Source organism: Chinchilla lanigera, unplaced genomic scaffold, assembly GCF_000276665.1.
Source record: "Chinchilla lanigera isolate Chin_1 unplaced genomic scaffold, ChiLan1.0 scaffold00059, whole genome shotgun sequence".
Taxonomy (NCBI): Eukaryota; Metazoa; Chordata; class Mammalia; order Rodentia; family Chinchillidae; genus Chinchilla; species Chinchilla lanigera.
The window spans coordinates 4,567,355-4,590,305 of NW_004955460.1; the positions used below are offsets into that span (position 1 = coordinate 4,567,355).

Consider the following 22,951-nt stretch of genomic DNA (forward strand, 5'->3'; position numbering starts at 1 on the left):
AAAGATACTCAGAAAAGAGCACTCCAGAACTGCCTCAGAATAGAAATGGACATAAAAAAGGGAATTTAGGAAATGAGAGTTGGACAAACTCAGGAAAGGAACTGAAGGGAAAGGTAGCTAAAGTTGAGGAAACAGATCCAAAGCATGGCCTCCCTGTGTCATCAGCAGAAAAAAATGGGTTCCAACTCTGAGCTCCTAGAATCATTTGTCTTGGGACACTGTTAAGGGACTGACTTCAATACTGGGGTTTGTGTCTTGGGTGTCCCTTGTAGTCTGTGTGATTTGGGCCTTACACTCAGCTCTTACCTTCAGCTCCTTGTGAAAATGCAGTGATTGTTGGGTGATGTCGCATGTCTGTAATCCCAGCACTTGGGAGGCTGAGGCAGGAGAATCACTGAGAGTTTGAGGCCAGCCTGGGCTACAAAGTGAGCTCAAGGCCAGCCTGAATGGCATAATGAAACCCTGTGTCAGAAAGACAAAAAAAAGAAGAAAAGGAAAGAAAATGCAGTGATTGCTCACTGTGCAGGGCTGCTGTGAGGATTAGATAGCCAGAATGTTGGGACAGTCTTGTGTGGGGCCAGGCACAGGGGAGCGCTGCATGGGTGCTGGTGATCAGTGATCTGCAGTTCATATTTTATGTGTGGTGGTTGCTCATTTTCCAACTTTTTGCTCCAAACTGAGGGGTTGGAGAGGTGTCCTGCAGGCTCTCTGAGAGTGATCAGTCTTCCTGGGGGAAGCCTTGCTGGTTCTTCAGAGGATATGGACCAGCAGAGTAATGAGCAGTTGTTGGGGCTTCATACATACTGTAAGTCTGTTTGTAGCTAAAACTTGCTAGAGGTTTTTCTTAGTGATTTTTTTGTTTTGTTTTGTTGTGTGTTTTTTTTTTTTTTATTGAGTTTGAATCACTTTCTGGTTGTAGGAAAGGTGTTTAAAGATATCACTCAGTTTTCCCAAGACTCCTTGATCCTTTATCCTCTGTCTCTTCTTCCCATTAAATTCGGTAACTGGTAAGCTTTTGTGAGATGGGCATGTTTTCTGTGTACTTCTACTTCCTTATTCAAGTGCAAGATAATTTCCATTTCTGTGAACAATAGTGGGCAGTGTTCTCAATCATGTATTAAAACGATTTGTCTGGCATGAAGGTTATATTTTGCATAAACAGGGCTTTTATGTTACATCAGGAAGTCCATTGTTTTAGGTTTATCTTAATGTGTGTCTGAAAGAAAGTACTATCTGTCCATAATTATCTGTTTTTCATTAATCTTGAAAACTGCAACCAAATGAAATTGCTAAAAGTTATAATGCAATTGAAGATGTTGTACAAAGGGTAGTTGAAAAATACAATGAAGTTAAATTTTAAAAACTTATGATAAAAGACACATTGCCTTTATTGGCTTTCAAAATGCCTCCCCACCCACTTCACACACACTTATTTCACTGGATCTGGTACTGTATGACTTCTGCTCATCCCCAAAATCAAAATGATCATAAAAGGTGAACATTTCGAATCAATTCAGGACACTGAGGCAATAGCAGTACAATTAAAGATACTCAGAAAAGAGAACTCCAGAACTGCCTCAGAAAGTGGCAGGAATGATGGGATAAGTATGTTTGGAGTGAGAGGGAGTGTTTTGAGATGGGTTAATGGCAAAGTATCTTGTACTGCAATAATTTTTTAAAAATATTTAAACTGACCATATTTTTTGTCACACTTTGTATATGTCTGTGTATCAAGCTATCAGAATTTCAACTTGTATTTTGCAGTTAAAGTAGAAGTTGAAAACTGTATTGTAACCACGGTAAGAGACTATAGTTAAGATCTATAGGTAAGAGACTATAGTAATAGATCCACATATTAATACTTTAATCAGTTTTGGCAAATTTTGTAGAATAACTAAAGTGGTCCTCCTGTCTCAGATTTTTTAATACATAGTGTAGTTTTTATTCCATCTTGATGTGATGAGCCAATTTCTTAGATGGTGTTTTGCTTTTGTAAAGGATAACAAAGAAGTACATTATCTTTAAAAGGATTGCATTCCATTTTGAAGCACTAAGATCTTTGCGGTACTCAGGGATGATTGCTGTGGCTATAAGTGGAAGTGGGGGTGGGAGCACAGAGGAGTGGGCAGGTAGTCAAGAAGGCTTCCCTTGGAGGCTTCTACAGTGAAGATGCTGGGGACCTTGGAAGATAAGTGGGCAGAGAGGCCCACTTGGGGACTAAGGGAACGTAGGGACAGAGACCGGGTCATGCAATGCACAGAAGTTAGCTAGCTGTGAGACACCAGTGTAGCTGGAACATAGGGAAAGACATGAGGGTTGGAGAACTGATTTATCAAACCAGGCAGTGTGGCTATCAGGGAGCTAGCCAAAGACATGAATGTCAAGGGAGAGAAGAAGGCTGGTGACAGATGAACTGGAAGGAGGGACTTTGACAGAAGAACCATTTGTGTAATTCCCATGGAAGGCCCCATAACTGAGAGAGTGTAGGGCCCAGTGAGGTGGTAGAGATGATGTAAAGGAAGAGCATTCAAGGAGATGCTTGTCAATCCAGTGAGTAGGAGGTGTAGGACATCGTGAGGAATGAGCTGGGCAGGAGAGCCAAGAAGGTGCCCAGTGGCTAGCTTGGCTGTGTTGTCAGACTCTCAGTCTAGCAGAAGGCAATTAAAAGAAAAATGTTTGAAGCCCAAATTTAAATCATAACAATCAATTTTTCAGTATTCAGATTATTCTTTTCTTTAAAAGTAGTACTTTTAATTCATTGTTAAATCTTTTTATTCAGGATGAAACTATATGCTTCCATATTAAATATATTTTCAAACAAAATCAGGTGGGCAAACTAATTTCTGTAATTTTACCAGATGCGATCAATGTGGTGAATGCTTTAATAAAAATGTTTTATAGTAAAAGACACATTGCCATAAATCTCACTCAGTCTGTTCCCACTCACTTCAAACACACTTATCCCATGGTTCTTGCCACTTTCCAAAACAGTTCTGGAAGTCTTCTTTCTTGAGTATCTTTACTTACGCTGTCATGGCTGCCTTGATGTCCTGAATCATTTCAAAATGTGTACCTTTCATGCTCATTTTGACTTTGGGGAAGAGCCACAGGTTGCACAGTGTCAGATACAGTGAAGAAGGTGGATGAGAGCATTATTTGACACAAATTCCTGTAGATGTTTGATCAGTGATCACAGCACATGATGACTATTTTAAGTAAAAAATTTATTGCCGTAAAAGAGACATTGCTACTAATCACGATCAGAATACTCAATGTACTGTATTACCCCTTGATTCAAATATACTTATCCCTTTATTCTTGGCAGTGGGTCTTTCACTGTAGAAAGTTTATTTATTTAATTTTTTAATTTTTATGAGTACATAATGTTTGCAGTACCTAATGGTTACATTCATCTTGGGGAGCTGATACATGTACACAACACATCTCAGTTGTTTTTTTTCATCCTTTTCCCTTCCTAAGAATTTTTTTAGAATTTAAATATTCATTATATTTTGATTACTCTTTCTTTCTCTATCTATCTATGTATGTATCTATCATCTATCTATCGATCTATCTAATTAGTGGTACTGTGGATCGAACCCAAGACTTCACACTGAACTATATCCCCAGTACTTTTAATTTTTTTCTTTTTTTTAAAATTTTGAGACAGGATCTTACTAGGTCATCAAGTTGCCCAGGCTGGGCTCGAGCTTGCCACCCTTCCCAAGCGTCCCAGAGCTCTGGAATTGCAAACACATATCCCCATGTTCAGTTTATTTTACGTTTAAAGTCCTATGAGTCATTATTTGTAGAAGTACTTTCTGAAGTCTCTTTGGAGCAGAGATGGTGTGGTGGAATGAGAAACTTGTTGGGATTCTATTCTGATAATGATGATCATTAAAAAAACAGTAGTGTAGAATACAGTGCTTGGCCCCTTGGTATTGTCTTTAGGTATGTGAATCAACCCTGTGACTTGACAATGGTGATTGCTTCTATTTTATAGATTCCTGTGTTTAAATTCCCTGACCCCAAGTCCATGTATTGAAAACTTAATACCCATGCAACAGTGTCGGGATTGAGGACCTTTAAAAGAGCTCTGCCCTCCTGAATGGATTAATATCCTTACTGAGAGAGTAGATTTGTTACAAGATGCGGTGCAGCCCCTCTTGTGTCATCACATGTCACACACAGAGGCCCTTCAGTGGATGTGATCCCTCCGCCTGGACTTTAGCCTCCAGAGCCAGAGCTGTTGTTTACAAAGTGCCGAGTCTGGGATTCTGTTGTAGCAGCGCAAAACAGGCTGAGACAGAAATGAAGAAACAGTGTTCAGTTAACTTGCCCAAGGCTGTGGCTGGTAAGTGGATTTGAATCCAGCAGTGTGACCCCAAGGCCTGGGCTCCTAACCAGTAGTTATAGAAGTTCAGTGACTTCACTAATTCTCTGATTTTTGCCAACGTCTTTATTTTTGTACCCTAAAGGGGGAAAAAAATCTTTGGAACATGATGTTTTATGGAGCCTTGCTCTGCGTTGCGTGTCCTGCGAGGTGCTTCCCTTGGTCACCTCATCTGCTGTGGATCGTGGTACTCTCAGCGTATTGGGCAACAGGAAGTGGTTATGCAGAAGTAATAATTCCAAAATTGTAGCGGTGCAACACAGTACAGATTTATTCTGAGTAGGATCAGTAGAACAAGGAGAGGAAATGGGGGTGCCAATAATATGGAAGCATCATTTTCTGTAGGGTCTTCATGTATGGGACACAACCTGTGTCCTGTATAATACATTGGTCACTGAGCTGACACAAAGGCATCTCTGCTTTGTGGAGATAGATTTTTTTTTAAATCCTGCTTACTGTAGAATGGTTCTTGATACATTATATATTTAGAAGTATATCCCAGCTTTCCTAGGCTTATTATGTTGTCCAAAGAACTTCGTAATAGCAATATCAGTTCATTAAAGTAATGTTTCCAGATCATACTTGAACAGTAAAGAGTTGACAAGAATAACAGCATCAGGCTTCAGAGGGAAGGAAAAGAGAGGGAAGATCTTAACATGAGATTGAAACTAGCCCAGGTCTGCTTTGTGGCCTGTGAGGGTCCAGTGACCTTTTGTAATTCAGGAATGCAACTGAATAGCTAAACAAAGGTTTTTGCTGCTGCTTCTGTCTACAGTGGGTGCAGCTGAAGCAGAGATTCATGTGTACACATTGCATCATCCGCCCCCGGCCAAGGCACATAACAATGGAACTAATTAGTGTGCTTTCTGTCTTTATTTGGGACATCATGGGAATTTTATGTTAAAGGAGCATCCTGAAGGGTGTATAATAACTGTGTCTATTCTTTACAAGTATTTCTATTGATGAATTATTAATTTTAGTTTTATGAGTTTTATTATATTAAACAATGAGTACTTAACAGGAAAAATATTCAGGAAGTATTACATTTTTTAATATTTATCAAATGTTTATAAAAAGCATCAAAATTTTCAACATTAACTTTTTTAGTTTATAAAGTGTAAAATATAACAAGAGAAGTAAATACCTATATTAACAACAATGAAAACACCAGTAAAACTCTACAGTAAAAATAATCTCTTCTTCACTTAATGTACCTAAGACAGTCTTCACACATGACAGCAACACATTCTGTACACATGTATTGCTTACACTGAAAGCACATGTATTTTGCTTTCCTGGACTTTTTGTAGGATGTACTTGACATGTTGCTGGTCTTGCTGTTTTGTCAGGAGGTTCTTTTTTTTGTCTGGAGACATAGTCTCACTATGCAGCTCAGGCTGGCCTTCAACTCACTTTGTAGCCCAGGCTGGCCTGGAACTCACAGCAGTCCTCCTGCCTGAGCCTCCTGAGTGCTGGGATTACAGGCGTGGTGTGTGCCACCATGCTCAGCAGGGGGTTCTTACGTATTATACAGAGTATAGTTAACAGGAACTTAAAATATTAATAAAATAAAGTATTAAAATCTTAATAGGTTTTGTGTGTTTAGAGTAAAATCAGCATTTTCACATCAGCTGTGTACTTGCTTACAAAGCCTAAAAGATAACATCAGAAATAAATTCCTATGTGAACTACAATGAAATACCAATGAACCCTACAACAAAAATCGTTGCTTCAGTTTTCATACCCAAGGCAGTCTTCACATGTGACAACTGCATGTTCAATGCACAAGTATCACACTGCTCAGATGCATGTCTTGTGTTCCTTTCCTTTTTTATAGGGCACAGTTGACATCTTTTTAGTTCTCCTGTTGTTGTAGTAGGTCTTTGTGATGCTGTGCCTTCCTGTTTACCTGTTAGCTCACCTGTGTGCTCCACAATTTTTTAGCATAGTTCCCTAGGCAGAAGCATTTTGTTTCTTCTCTGATGTAAATGATCTGTTAACAGTTCCAGTCCTAATTCTCTAAGGAAATTTCTCTATGATATTTTGCACTTGTTATTTTCATTATAAACTATCAAACTATTAATGGTGCACATGTTTAGGATTGAGAAAAGCAGAACCATGGTCCAGTGCTTTGTGTTTCAAGTGATGTCATAGTTGCAGCATAATTCAACAGCATCTGCTCTACCTTTTGTTGTAAAAAGTTACCACATTAGGCTTCAGTTTTGCCAAGGTTTCTCTGCCAATTTTTCCATCATGGTGTGATGTTGACATCAGCAGTATCAGTTGGTTTTTCTTTGCCATATACAAGGCCAATGTTGTAACTTACTGAAATCCAAAGATCATACTATACAGTTCTCTGTTTTGAAATGTAAACACTTCATTGGGAATTTCTGCTTTGTTCTTATGTACAGTTCCTATGCTGATTGACTTGTTTTCTGTGAGCAACTATAACACCAATTGGAAACTGGTAAACCAATTGTCGAATGTCACATTCCAATTAGTTTGGGAGATCAGAACAACAAGTCTGTTCACAACATCATCTGATTCATTACTATATGAATAAAGACCTGGAGGCTGAGTTCCAGGATAAATTTTTAAATTGGAAGTATATGTCTTTGCATCTAGCAGGGCGTATATTTTTATACCGTATTTTGTAGGCTTTTTTTGGTATGCACTGACTAAAGCTACTGCAAACAGGTTTTTCATGTGCTGTTGTACTGAATTGGCTACTTCTACAAGAAAAATCAAAACAAAACTTTTTTTTAAACCAAATCCTATATGCAAGAAATTCAACAGTGAGCATTTTATGGGTAAAACTTTGGAGCTCCTGTACACACCTTGCTGTTTGTCTGCGAAGAGGGTAAATGCATAGGTTCCTGCTTTCCCCAGGCACAGCTACTGTGAGCCATACGCAGATTCCATTATGGAAAATTAGATGTTTACAGAACAGAAGAATGGTATGGGTGTATTTTACTCCTCATTATGCTCAGGGATACATACACAGAAATGTTACATGGAGCATTGTTTGGGTAAAAATCTCAATTTCACTCTTTTGCACACTTGTACATACCTTGCCGTTTGTCGTACCAAATGGATGAACACAAAGATTGCTTCCTGTAGCCCTCAGGTAGAGCTACTGAGATGCACAGTTGGCTACCATTATGCTAAAGTACATACTTTGATTAGAAAAGTATGAACCGGGCATGGTGGTGCATGCCTATAATCCCAGCACTCAAGAAGCTGAGGCAGGAGGGTCACCGTGAGTTTGAGGCCAGCCCAGGCTACATAGTGAGTTCAAGGCCAGCCTGGACTATATAGGGGGACCTTGTCTCAAAAAAAGAAAAGGAAAAATGAAAGTATCGAATAGGTTAGGGTTATCCTCAGTAATGTCCCAATAATTTTGTTACTGTTATTAATAAACATGCCTCCTGAGCAAATGTCTATTTAGATCTCCTTTAGTTCTTCCAAATACCACAGTCTGAGGACCACGAATATATTTTATATATAAAGTTTCATCAAACCAAATGGACTGACCCCCGAAGAAGCTATTTAAAATAAACCCATGTGTTATTTATGTTGAGTGATAGATTCATTTTAAAATAACCACAAGGAGAGTTCTTTCTCAGTTTTGTTAAAGTGGAAGCCAGTTGTTGTGAGAAATCAGGAGATAGCTTTTTTAATCAGAAGGTGCATCCTACAAAAATAATTTATTTCTCTCACCTGGTAGATAGAGCATTATGAATCATTTATTGAAACTTAAATTGATTCTTTACATGTATTAATTTTAATAAATTTATAGCAACTAGTAACTAAAATGCTAATATACCCTGTTAAGAGATTGATAGCTGAGAAAACTAGAGCTTGGGGTTATAATGTTACATCCTTCCACACAGCCCCTGGATTAAAAACCTGCTCTTTTATTTAATGAGGTATTAATATTAACAAGTTTTGCTGATTATGGCATCACCCAGGCATGGCTAAACATTCCCTTTAAAGCATATAGTTTAAAAACTGTTCCACTTGGAAACTTTGTGGTGTAAGATTTTTGAATCTGTATTTCTACCATATGTTAGAGATTGAAAAGATGAACCTGTTTCCTCCTTGGTTTGATATATCTTTGAGCAGAATTTATAATTTCACTGCTGGGGTGAGAAATTAGTCTAAGACTGAGTGATCATTTTATTCATTTAACAAATACTTATTGAATATTAGGATACAGCAGTATTTGGTGAGGAAGGTAGACAAGAAACAAAAACACTTAGGGGCGGGGGGTTTACCTCAGCGGCACAGCACCTGCCTGGCAAGAGCAAGGTCGTGAGTTTGATTCCCGGTACTGGAAAACAAAACAAAACAAAACAAAACAAAACAAAACAAAACAAAACAAAACAAAACAACCACTGAAATATATATCATGTAGTGATAAATGTTGCAGAGGAGTTGCTGTTTGTCCTGAGTAGTTAGGAAAGGCTTCTCTGACGGTGACATTGTGTTCTTATGTTGGAGATGATGGAACTAGGACCTTGAGGGGATCCTTTGTCACACAGATGCAAGGGGGCCCTGGCCTCCTGGTTCACTGAGAATTCTTTGAGTGCATGCTGTGTCCTGAAAGGGATCATATTTAAGTTAGGAGCCAGCAAATGAGAACTGTTGTTTTGCCTTTGTATTTGGTGTCCACCTCTGTAGCCCACCATCTTTATCCCCTTTGATCCTCAGGCAGAGTAATGGTCCCCCAAAGATGTCTTCGTCCTCTTTCCCAAAGATATGTTATAGGACAAGGAGAAGTCAAGGTTGCTGATCATCAGCTGGCTTTAAGGTAGGGAGGTTATCCTGGATTTTATGGGCAGGACCAGTGAAATTATAAGAATTTCTATGGGTGGGAGAGGAACGTAGAAGAGGTGGTCAGTGATATGCTGTGGAAAGTTCCTAGCCTGTTTGCTGGCTTTGAGGGTGGAGGAAGGATCCATGGCCAATGAATGCAGGTGACTTCTGGAGGCCAGGAAAGGGTTCTTCTAATGCCTCCAGAGGATACCTATGGCTGACATCTCAAGTCCAGCCCAGGGCAGTGTGCATCAGATTTCCTACCACAGAGGTGTAAGGTAAAAGATTTGCATTGTTTCAAGGTGCCAAGGTTTTGATTAGTGTTAGGAAATGAATACAAGTAAATAATTTGGTCAGATGATCTTGTCCCTTTAATGCTTTTATTGGCTTTATTTCTGAGTTTTCGGGAGCAATACATCGAAGCCAGGGAAAGCACATGGAAAGCAGTTGTAATGAAACCGGTAATCTTGGGGGAGCTATAGTTATACAGATCTGTGTGTCTTTTCTGATGATTATTCATGTGTGTTGTTTAAATGCTGATCTCGCTTGAAAATTAAGGTCCACTTCTGCCCTTTTGAGACTTTAAGGCTCCAAAAGTGCCACTGTGAATCTAATTAGCAGAGGGTTCTTTTCACACACAACTATTTGATTTTGGGTATGGCTGATTTTAAACATAGAGCTAGATACCCAGGTATCAGTGTTGTCACATTTCTTTGTCTTAGAATATGACTGTTTTCTTTGAAGACCTCGGTGGATTACATAAATCTTTCAGAATTATGTAAGACAGACGGGAGTAGGGAGCCTCTGATAAAGCTTAAGGGGTCTGTTGTTTTCATTTCCATCACCAAGGATTGGGCAGTTTTTGAGGTGTGGTATTTGGCCTGCAATGGGCTACTTTTAGTCTTTACAGGTGTGGTAAATTGACAACTGGTGGTCAACTTGTAACACCCAGCTGAACTGAGAAAGCATGGTGCTGGGTGTGGGAGGCCCACCTGAGGATTGTTGCCAGCAGCATAAGAGGCAGAACTAGAGAAGAAGAGAGGCTGTTGGGAACTGAGAGAGGCTGTTGGGTGCTGTTAGAAGCTGTAAGGACCTGTTGGTTCTCTTGGAGGAGCTCGTCATGCTGGCTTTCCTGATGAATTTGGCTGTTCTCATCATCTAAGGAGCTCTGGACCTTGTTGTCACTGCAAGAATGGCTTCAGTTCACTTTGGGGGAGCTCTGATCCTCACTTTGAGCATTGCTTCCTGGCTCCAGAAGAAAAGATGGTTCACTGCTCAGTCTTCTGGAGAAGCTAGTTGCATTGGCTTTCCTGATGGGAACTCAACTGTCTGGATAATCAGAGGAGCTCGGGACCTCACTGTTGCTGAGGGTAGCTGTGGTACTTTTTGATTGTTATTTTGAGTGTCACTTCCTGGCTCCAACGTAGATCCCTCAGCCTGCTAGCACAGATCCTTCATCCCACTGGCACAGATGTTCTAGATTCCACCACTGACCTTTGGGCCTTCCCAGCATAGATCCATGAAACAGGCCTGCATGAGACATTGTCTTGGGCTCTAGGCTTCCAGCTGGACTCATGGGAGGCATTGTGATGGGCTCTAGATCTTCAGATGAACTCATGTAGGACATTATCGTGGAATCCAGGCCCTCAGCTAGATTCTTTGGTCTGTAGTGTGTGGACAGATTTCCTGCACTCCCTTGTATGTGATTCTTTGGGTGACTGTTATAAATAATGTTATAAAATATGTGTCCTGTATTAAATTGTTCCCCTTGCAGAAACCCCAAACTACAACAGCAGGAGTCTAGGAGAGGCTTTGCGCTTAACAAGTGGGAGACTGTAATACTTACCATCCTGTTCCTGGTAACAAGAATTATACTTAGATAGGCTTGAAAAGTTTTTTGTTTGTTTGTTTGTTTGTTTTGTTTTTTTTTTGCTGCTGGGAATAGAACGCAGGGGCTGGTGTATGCTAGGCAAGCTCTGTACCACAGAGCTGCCCCTCAGCCGAAAACATCCTTTTTAGTGATGAGATAAATCAAAGGTAGTATGTCTTCATTTTTTGTAAGTACTATAGTATAAGAGAGAGAGGTAATTAGATTAGAAATGCTACTGTTCGTTCAATTTTATGTTTTGGCAATGTGATGGGAAGTTACCTTGGAAGGGAAGATAGGAGTTCTGTGGTTTAAACTTGGGACTATGTCACACATATTTTCAGTAACTGACACACTAAATATTGCCAGATATCATACTTTGTGCTTTGCATACATTTAATTCTCACAGAAATTCCCTAAAGTACCCACTGTCATCCCTTTTCATAGAAAGTGAGGTAACTCAGGTTTTAAGTGATTGTCCAGTGTGTGTGTGTGGGCTGCGGATACTACAACTCACATACAAAAATGTTTATTTTAGTTTCCTGGCTACTTGGTTATGGATTCTAGTCAGGTTTTGAATAATTCTTCCTTTCTCCCTCGCCTTTGCTTTTTACCCTCTTCACTTCCTCCTTCCTTAAAAAATGACATTAGTGAGCTTTATCAAGACTTTCTCTTTTCACTGAATTACATACCCAGACCTTTTTTATTTTTGATTTTGAGACAAGGTCTCACTAAGTTGCCCAAGCTGGTCTTGAACTTGTGACCCTTCTGCCTCGGCCTCCTAGATGGCTGTGATTATAGGTGTGCACTACCATGCCTAGTTTGTTCAGCTATTTAGTCATGCTCATTCTCATATCTTGTACAGCCTTTCCTGGATTTGTTTTCCTAATTATTTGATTGCTTCCTTGAAAAATATACTGCAGTGTGGGGGTTTGGGTAGTGAGCCTTCTGAGCCCTTGTGAAGTGTCCTTAGGGTGAGTCCACAAGCTGCCAGCACTGAGAGGAGGTCATCTCCCCTGGTAGGAGAAGCGGGGAAGCTGGTGAAGCAAATCTAGCTGTTTGCTTCTTACCCCATGAGGGCTGGGTGCTGCTGCCCATTTGACCTGTGAGGACGGGAAGAGGCCTGTAAGACATCCAGACAGTGTTCTGTAGGGTGGCCCCACGGCTGCCCAGGAGGTGGCTTCCTCGGTCTCCCTGCCAGCTGGTTTCAGTTGCCTCCACAGGTTCCTACTTGGGGTGTTAGTGTCTGGAATCCCTCTTTCCTATCATTTATATTCTGTCTTCAGGCCTGATTTCGGGGGAGCTGTTTGTATTCACAGAACTGTGTTTGATTCTTTCCTTACTCGTGTAGTCTTCAAGTAAGACCATACCAACAACAGTCTATACCTTTTCCATTTTCTTGTCTTTCACCTTGGCTAAAACTTCTAAATTTGTTTTGAAAGAAGCAGAAGTGATAGTTGGCACCTGTGGGTTGTTTTCTATTGGTGATGGGAGCACGTCTGTTCAATAAGTATCATAAGGCTTTTTATTTTAAATCATTTTTGGCTCTTTAATTGTAGGTTTTTTGGTAAGGAAACCTTTTTTTCGCCTGAAAGGTCTTCTAAAATCAGAAATGAGTGTTCAACTTTATAATTGCTGAGTGTTTATCAAGATAGCCATAGGCCTTTTCTTCTTCGACCTATAAAATGATGAAGTCAGATTTCTTAATGCCCAGTCTTTGCATTTCTGCAATATTTGATCTTAAGTTTGCTAGGCTGGACTTGATTTATGATCTTCTACTTAGTGTTTTTACATTTAACATCTGATGTTGTGATGACTTATCCTTTGGTGTGCTCTGGGAGTTGTGCTGTCAGGGTTCTCCCACCTTTTAAAAATAATTTGAGAAGAGCTTTTAAATTTCCCAGTTGTGGGGCAGTTTAAGTAACTTAGGGCCTTTCTGTTCTTTTAATGTTTTTAATAGAACTTCAGCCATACAGTCTGGACCAGGTAACTTGCTGCAGGAGATAGATAGTACTTGGATAATTTTTATTTTCTCAGTTCATTTTGTATTTATATTACTCTGTTTTTAAAAAGCACTGTTAGTCAGTTTTCCATTACTTAGACAACATATCTGAGAGAATCAGTTTAAAGGAAGAAAGGTGTATTTTGTCTCACCATTTTCAAGGTTTAAGTCTGTAGCCTCATTGCTTTGGGCCTGTGGCAGGATAGGACATCATGCTAGGAGCATGTGGTAGGGGAGACCCCGTTGTGCAGGGTCCCATTATCCTCTTCAGGGCCGCAACCCCAATGATCTCACTTCCTCCCACTGGGCTGTACCTCTCTACTGTCTTTTTAGCACCACAGGCTGAACAAGCGTTCAGCATGTGGGCCTGTAGTGTCACTATCCAAACTACAGTAAATACTAATGTTTGGACCTTTTAATAATCCTGTTTTCTGGTTTATTAATTCATTTTTGGATTTTACTGTGGCTCTCTGCAGTGCCACCTACCTAACATCAGGGTTCTTTTCGTCCTGGAATGCTTGATCTGGGATTCCCAAGCCACAGTCTGCCTACTGAGGAAAGATATAGAAAAATGGCCACTTCAGCCAAAAGATGCAAGGTGTGGAGAGAGGAGCCAGAGGCTGCAGACGTAGTTGCCTTCTTCTAAGAGTGGGATGGATGTCCACTGGGTAGAGTTGAACAGGCCCGAGAGGGTTGATGGGAGAGCTAGAGAGTGAGCTCTATCTTTTGTTCAGGTAGTTTATGTTTTCTTAACAAATGAGGGTGCACTCTGAGTTCATATATCACTTTCTCCTTGTTTGGTCATTGCTTTCATTTTTACTGCTATTGTGTGTTTTTATCTTTTTCTTCATGGAAGTCACTGAGAAGCTGTAAGAGGCTTTGGTGGGGCTGGCTAACAAGGTGCTTCTTTGCACCTGGATTATGGACCATGCAATAGAAATGCTTGAGAAAGATTTAAATCTGAAAGTGGAATTTGCAGGATCTTTATTTGCTGCTATGGCTGGAAGATGATAGAACTTCATCCCTGTAAGTTCATCTGTAATTTCAATTTATACCATTTCAGAATAGTTGTTCCTTTCCTTCTGTTTGGCCCCCTCACTCCCCGCCCCTTGCTGTGAACTAACACCTAGTTTAGATGATCTGGGCAATTCCTTCGGTTGATATTCTCTGACTTGGAGCGTGGAAATCTAAATGAGAATGTCTTAGAAAAGCTGCTTTCTAAACTCGGTTGGCTGTTACTACAGATGTGTGTTTTCACTGGTCTTTATTAGGTACCCACAGTTTTGTTAGGTGAAGTTCAGAACAATGAAAAGACATAAACCCTGCTTCTAAGGATCTTGTGATCACTGAGGGATATTGAGAAGAAAGGAAAAGAGGGTTATGTTGGCTTTAGTGGCAGAAATTGTCCACCTGAATGGCATATCTTGAAGATTGGTGAGGTTATTCCATATGGCTGGAAGGAAATGAAAAGCTTATTTGCTTTGCTCGTTTTTCCCCACCTCCTCTATATATTCTTATCGCTTTCCCAATATAAAGTAAATGATGAGAGTTGATCCTGTTTATGGTATGTGGCTTAGGGCATAGGAACCTTCACCTTTTTTTTCCCCCCTCCTTGAATTGAACATGAAATTCTGATACTACAGGGCAAAGGGGAGTCTAGGGTTTATGAAGACTGCATATCTTGTGAATCTTAAGCAGAGCTCTTCAATTATTACAGGCTCAACTTTTTCTCACTTGTCTGGTCAGTGATATGGTCAGGAAGACAGCTTGTGAAAGATTAGAAGCATAGTTCAGTAGATATAAACTTTTGAAGAGTGTGTTGAACAACACCTTTAAAATGGCATTCATTTTTAAAATAAGTATAATGCAGTTGTAGTGACAATAGCTAACAATAGTTATTTTTATTTGCTGTCATCTTTAATCATCACAGCAACTGTTTGATGGGGACCTGATTATTATCCCCATTGTACAGGTGAAGAACCTGTGGTTAGGAAAGTTACCTTTTGATCTCTCCTTCTAATTTTCATCCACAGATGCACGTATATTTAAGTAAACTTTGGATTATGCAAAGCAGGTTTTGTGACCTACTTTTTCATCCAAAAAGATATTATGAAAACATTTCCTTTTTTCAATAAATCATCTTTGAAAATAAGCTTTAATGTCTGAGGAATATTTTATGATGTGAAATTTATTTAACCCAGGGTGTGTAACTTTGTATTTTGGGCTGGGCAGTTTTTGTTCTGGGTTCTGTCTTGTGCATTGTAGGTGGTTCACCATCATCACTGACCTCTGTATACTGAATGTCAGGAGCACCTCCTTTGACTCTCCACAGAGCTGTGACAATAAAATGACTCTAGACATTGTTAGTTGGTGTTCCTAGGCAACAAAATCACCTCTGATTGAGAACTATTTACTCAGCTCTATGTATTTTATGTTTTTAAAAATATTATGTAGATATGAGTAAACTCATGGTAAATTTTCTGTTTATTTTAAAAAGTAGACCCATGCTATCTAGATGACATCAGCTAATTTCAGCTCTTTTCTAAATATATTTTTCCATAATAGTAATATTGCTTGAAGGTTGAACATTTAACATTATTTACATTCATATAAGAATGTAATTGCTATCTGTCAGCGGTCTGATGGAAAGGCATCCTAGGAGCTTTGACCAGAGTTGTTTTATTGTAGATGAATTCCATTATCTCCATGTCACTTTCTTAAAAAGTTTGGTCATTGAGGCAGCTATAATGCCTTGTGTTATTGATGGAAGCCAGAAGTTACTCTTTCAGCTTGTTTATGTAGTTTTCTTGATCTGTTTTGACACTTTAGAAGGATCTATAAAGCCATCTTTCCTCCCAGATACTCATCTTTTTGTATAAATAAAATCTTTCTGTGATAGAACTGTAGCATACAGAAACTAATAGTTACAACTGTCTTTTTCATTTTTTTTAATGTGTGTTGGGGTGGAGGGGTGATTTGCACAGTAAAAAGCTAATTGACATCATTAATCCTTGATTCATTTTGAGCTCACTTTTAAGTGTTTTTCCCGTCATCATAGACGTCTTCTTTTCCTTCTGGAAAGTTAAAAATCAGTGTGATATATTTGGAGCTGCTCTATATTATGCATGTATATTTAGTGGTAACATAGTTTTAAGTAAATGTGTGTGTTCAATAATATGTAGTTCTTGCTGATTTATGTTGTCTTTGTTGATAATACTGTGTTAGTGATTGTATTTGTTTTAAAAATATTGTGGTTTTGTGACTTACTGTTTTGATTGACTTACAGTATTAATTTCAGAAATAATATAGCACCAACTTCTAAAAATTTTGTCCTTCCTATCTTTAATAAATAGTAATTGAAAAGTATTTTAGTATATCACAGGCTTCTGTAAAGTGAGTTATTTATAAATCTAAATATATTAAAATGCAAATTTTCTAAAATTCAAATATTCTGATATTGGATTTTGATAGTTATTTTTATGTATTAAATAAGATTGACTACTACTTTTGAGTATTTCATTTCTCTTTAAGGTAATTAGAGTTCTAGAGAGAATATCCTAGAGGAAGAAATCTTTTGTTTTCTACCTTCAAACCCATAGTTGATTATTGATTTGGTTTTTATTAACACTTGGTGGGTTTTTTTTTTTTATTTGTTTTGTTTTTGCTGTGAAAGTTCAAGCTGCATGAATGCTTTTTTTTTAGTTAAACAATGAAAATTTCTTTTGAGGATGTTAGTGTTTCCCTATTGTAGTTAGCTTTTGAAAACATTTGATATTTATTGAAAGGATTTGCCCCTAGTCTGATGTAGTTGATGACATGAAACCAAGTAAACCATTTGTGTGATTAAAATTTCTGGTGGTTCGTTGAGGTCTTTTAGAAGGAAGCTAGCTGAGTAAATGCCTTCTCCACAGGGTGAGAGTATGGATTCTCTCGAGTGCTCAACTGCTGATGTTTCCAGTACCTTTATGTGGACTTTACATGATGCTAGCTCACCTATTTCTTTTAATATATCTAAAATTATTTTATCAAAACAAAGTTAATTTTTATAAAGAAGTGGCATCCAGAAATAAAATGTATGTTTCTATATAAATGGTAACAACAGAAAATGTAACACACAAGTAAAATTCAAGTCTTTATTTGGACTATAACAGGGATGTATTCTATATATTGTAATAATATATGAAAAAGACATAAAAAAATTAAGACAGAACAAAAAATATGGAACACATTGGTTGTAAACAGTATAAAAAGAAATTTCTTGTACACACATTTTAAATGGTTAGGTAGAAAGCACGTGCGATATTCTTGTTGGTACACAAGTCCAAGTTAAGTAAGAGGACTTCCTCCATAGACACTTACCCTATGGGAAAAAATGAACAACAGTAGCAAATTACCGAACAGTTTCCAGAACTACTTAATTGCTTTAATTTGTTATCCTCCAAAGTAATTTTTTTCCTCCTTTAAGTACAAAACTCATAAGAGTGACTGGAGTATGACATTTATTTTCAGATAGTGTTCAGAAATTTTATGGGGCAGTTTAAGGGATTTGTCTTTAATTAAAAGTGCTATACACTTAGTAAAAATCCATGTTAGTTGAGGAATTGATTATTTTTCAAGGAAAGCTGCAAATTTTTCTTGTATGGGTAAATGTCACTCTGTTCATATCTTGGCTTAGCTGCAAGTCAGGACTTGTTCTGTTCCACCAGGTTGTCATAGTAACGCAGTTAACTGTCATCTCAACTCACACTTGATGGTTTTATTTGTAGGTTTGTGAGATTATTAAAATTTAACAAAAATTATTGATTTGCTTTTTATTAAGACTGAGTTGTTTACCATGGAAGTTCAAACACAATGCAGGTGTTTTTTTCCTAAGTCTTTAAAAAAATTAAAGTGAAACTATATTAAATCTACTTGATTTTTTAAAAATTTTATTTAAAATGAGATATAGAGCCTGCAGCTGTAGAATAACCTCACTGAATTGTATTTTTGAATTGCTTTCTATTTTCTTTGTTTACTGAGAAAAAAACTTAAAAAGTCACTTTTAGCCTGCATTTAGCATTTAACTTAACATAAAAGATACCTGTCAGAAAAACGTGCAGTGGTACACCAAGTGCCTAATATTGGAGTTTTCAATTTATTTATGGTTTTTGATACATTGCACGAATGCTTCGGTGAACTGTGTTGTGAAAGTATTTATTTTTGTATATTTATGTGAGAGAAATCATTTAGTTTTTCACTTATAAATAAGACAGGCAAATCTTATTTACAGTAACTTTATCTAATGGTCCGTGGATGAGTGCTTTTATGCAAAATAGTGAAGAGGCTACAATTAACTTTTCACATTGGATGCACATTTGATGTCCAGACTTGAGCAACATGTGGCATCTTATTATAAAGACCAACATTCAGGATTCAGTTTGTGTTTACCATATTTGCTCCAGAATGCGCACATCCTCTGTGCCACATTTCATGTGGACTTTATAATGGTTTCTGTTTCTTCCTTGTAGATACCCAAGTAGAAGTGTTTATTTGCTACATTTTGTGATTTTCTCTTTTGAGGTTTCTTTAGACCCAGTTCATTAACTGTTTCATATTTTATATTAAAAACAAGTCCATTTGGGGTGTATTAGCTCCTTAAATTTCATTGATTAGCATAAGGAATCTTTTTATAGAAATGTGACCTTTGGATAGCTGTGTTTACTATACTTTTGTTGCTAGTCTTAAAGCTGTTCTTGGAAAATTAATAGTAAATATATCATTGATTGTAATACTCTATTCCTAAGTAAACAATAGCTTGTGTGTACTTGGATTAAATTTAAGAGAGCTCAAATCAGCACACATGGAATAATGACTCTTTTAAAACTAAAGTTGATTTCTTCTTCAAGTTTTATGGCTTTTTTGCAAGTCGCCTGCATGATAGTCCGCAGTGATCTTACCATCCTGTTATTCATGTTCTTGTGTCCCCTCCTCCTACACTGAATCATGGGTGACCTATGTGATCAGTAGAATATTGTAGAAGTGGTGGTGTGTAACTTCTGAGGCTAGGTCATGTACAACACAAGGCTTCATTTGCCTCTTTCTTGACTCACTCACTCTCGAGAAAGCCACCTGTCATGTGCTAAGGACACTCAGGCAGCCCTGTAGAAGGGCCCATGAGGAAGAACCAAAGCCTTCTTCGTGGACCATCTTGCCAGCCATTTGAGTGTGCCATCTTGGAAACAGACACTGACTTCAGGTCATGGCTTCTAATGGATGGTTGCAATCTCAGGTGGCATCGTGCCTGCAGCCCCACAAGAGAGCTTGAGAGAGCCACCTAGCTGAAGTGCTTACCCATAGAAACTGTAAAATAATACATATTTATTGTTGCTTTAAATTAGTAAGCTTTGGCGTAATTTGTTACGTAGTAATAGACTGTATATCTCGAGGAAATTACTTAAAGTTTTGGTAGTATGTTTTTACTGAAAATCTATATAATGGGATAATACTACTTAACTCTGTCTTTTTCATCAGTGTGACGCAGTACCTGACACCTGCAAATTAAAGGAGGAGAGGTTTATTTTGGCTCATGTTTCAGTCTACTGTCTGGCTCCACGGCAGGATAGCATGACACTGGATATAGTGGAGAATTGCTCACCTTTTGGCAGAGAGTGAATGGAGAGGCTTGGGAGGAAGATAAACCCTTCCAGACCTGCCTTTTCCAACTGTGCCCCACCTCCTAACAAATCCAGTCATCTTCCGACAGCCCTGCACACGAGCTCATGAGGCTTTGGGGGACATCCAGGTATAACCGTAAATAAATGCATGGTTAGGTGCCTTAAAGTTTCAGAAGGTTCTTAGTTGTTATCTCATTAATTGTTGCTCCAGGTCCTTCCTATCTTTTGTTACTTTCCTGGGACTGTAAAGTGGGTTAGCAAGTAAATGTTTTTAAAAACTCTTGGTTGTATAATCTGTTAGACCAGTTGAATTCATTATGTGATCTTTTATACAATACATGTTTTTCGTTTTGTTTTGTTTTGTTTTGATGGTGCTAGGGATTGAACTCAGGGCCTCGTTCATGCTGGGCAAGCGTTCTGCCGTTGAGCTGTATCTTTAGCCCTTTTAATTTTTTTAATTTTAAAGTAGAATCTCACTAAGTTCCCCAGCTGGGCATGAATTTGTGATCCTCCTGCCTCAGCCTCCCAAGTAGCTAGTATTATATGTATACACCACCTTGCCTGACTAGACAGTTGGTATTTTTAAAGTATGTTAGACCTTTTCACTGTATTTCACATGTCTCTTTCACATTCTTTTCTGTATTTTCTGGCCATTTGTTGTCTGTGGCCTTCTCTTTGGATATACAAACATATACACACGTGCGTACTCATACACATATACACCGTACATATGTGAGATACATTGTTTACATATTCCTACCTCACTAATGTTTTGCTTTGCTAAATTTCAGTTAAACCATATATTGAATTTTTTTGTAAAGGGAAATGGTTTATTTGGAAAAGGGTAGAAAAAGGAGAAGATAGATAACTACTCTGGAAGAGCAGGAGGCTACAGAAAGTGAATACCTCCCACCTATTGAATTCTTAAGCTCAGTTACATTTTTCAGTCTTAAATTTTCTCTTGATGCTCCTCTATAGATTACAGGTGTTTGTTGCACATTATCATCTTTCCATCCATTTTCTCTACCATTTCTTTTGGTTTTTGCTCTTGTCTATTTTGAACATACAGTCATAGTCCAAGCCTTTTTCTGCTCGTTATATCTATGTCACCTGTAGGTTTATTTCTGTGGTCTCTTTTTGATTTCTGATTATTTGATCCTGTTTTGTGGCATACTTAGTAATTCATTGAACCCCTTGTATTTGTAAGTGAAAAATTGTAAATACCCCAGTAGTTTTCTTTTCAAAATTTAGTCTCTCTTTCCTTTACTAGACAGATAGGTTGGAGGTTCTAAACGTTACTCCAATCAGAGCTTAAACTGAGTCAAAGTCCAGCTGACATTTGGTAAGTTTTTGTGTCTCCTGGGGGCCAGAATTTCCAACTGTGAGCCTGTGGTATGCACTAGAACCTAGCTCCCTGCTGGCTTTAGAACTCTAGTTCTTATCTTCTCAGAATATCAAGGCAACTAGTGTGCATATTTGAGGCTTTATTTACCTTTGTAGCCTGACACCATATACAGCTTTAGAAAGTAACAGCAGTCTTACAGGATAATAATAATAATGGGGTAACACTCTCCCTTCTCTGCCCCTCTCTTCCACTGGGCTCTTGACCCCTCAAGTCTCTATATTTGTCAGTTTGTCCCCTTGAGCACCGAAGGGGATTGCCTTCCTGCTTTCTCGAGTGGCCATTTTCCCAGCAGAGCTTGGGTTTTGAGCCTCTTGTCCTCCAGCCAGATGTGGCAAATGCTTCCTGGAAGAATGTGTCTGTAGGATGCCAGGTCTCCTCTCCTTTGTTTCTCCACCACCCTGGAAGCTTGACCCTCCTACTTGAGATGGTCTCAGCAACCCTTTGATGCCTGGGGCAGATGATGTCTGTGTCATCAAACCTTCCCACTTATTTTGGGTGGGACATTGATGTACTTCAAGATATTTTAATATTAGCAGGAGTTTGAAGAATTATTTTTGAAGGAAATAGCAATAAGTAGATTATCTTCATGAACTTGGATTTTGGTATTTCCTTATATATGTATGTAATAAAAAATTTTTTTTGAATCATTATCATAGTAATTTTTCTGTTTTTTTTTAATTTTAAAAATTAAAAAACTAACAAAACAGTGAATTTTAACAACTATCTTTCATTGTTAATGGTGGTCATTATAGTTACTATTGATTGCTAACTTTAGTCCTTCACTATAAGCCTGAAAAATACTTTAAGACGCAATACAACACAGTAAGAGCAAACATAAAAAGTTAGTGATGATACAACAGTATGTCTCTCTACTCCTGTCTTCAACTTTTGAATTTATTCTGCCAGTGAAGCTGATACACCTCATTGGCTCAAGGAAACAGGATGATTTTAACCTTTAACTGTGGCTGTGATTATGGACAGTGGATGAAGGACCTTTTCTCCTTCCCCCTTTACCAAATGTGTTTTGACTCTTTCAAAACAAATCTGCAATGGCTGTCCCTTTTCTGTGCTTTTCACTGCAGGAAGAAGAGAGTGAAGAGGAACCCAAGCTGAAATATGAAAGGCTTTCTAATGGGGTGACTGAAATTCTTCAGAAGGATGCAGCCAGCTGCATGACAGTCCACGACAAGGTGAGGGGATATCAAAAGGTCCTTGCTTCTGTTGTATGTTTGTTTATGGAGTCCTGATGCTTTTGGAGGTGTTCTACAGTGGCTGTATTTCCTCTCTGCCACGCTTCCTCTCTTTCTCACCAACAAAAGCCAAGACAGCCACCCCAGATAGTTTATCTAGGTACATATACCTACCCACGGATATACAGTGCATCCCAAGGATGTATCAAGTAAAATCAAGACAGCAATTCATATGAAATATTCATAGGGTTTTGGGAATTCCATCACTTAATTGATCAAGTCATAAGGACTAAGTTAGGGACATGTTAAGATTAGAAGTAGAGGGATGCCCCATGCTCTTAGAAGGAAAGAAGAGGTTACATTGAAGGTCTGAGAAGTCAGACCTGCTTCAGAGTGTTACTTATAGGAATGGATGAATGTATTCTGCATCTAGATGAATGTATTCTGCATTTGATACCTTGCTGTATCAAAAATTCCACCACACCTTCGAGTCCAGGTTAAGTACTGATAGTGCCCTTAACTTATTCTTGGACCAGAAATTTCTCTGTCATAGTTGGAGTGGTGGAGGCTGTGGATCAACCACTGCTCTCTCCTGTGCACTTGTGAGTGTGTGTCAGCCCCAC

At 38.5% G+C, this 22,951-nt stretch overlaps 1 protein-coding gene across 4 annotated transcripts in view; it reads left to right on the forward strand.

The window, feature by feature from the left end:
- Vps41 (vacuolar protein sorting 41 homolog (S. cerevisiae)) overlaps window positions 1–22,951 on the forward strand; it is a 193,285-nt gene that overhangs the window by 11,485 nt on the left and 158,849 nt on the right. For all 4 annotated transcript variants that reach the window (XR_001236534.1, XR_001236535.1, XM_013521234.1 and 1 more), the window contains exon 3: window positions 22,221–22,328. Coding sequence is in view for 2 of the 4 variants with exons in the window: in XM_013521234.1 (XP_013376688.1) it covers window positions 22,221–22,328 (108 nt within the window). In the remaining 2 variants the exon portion in view is untranslated. The remainder of the gene's footprint in view (window positions 1–22,220; window positions 22,329–22,951) is intronic.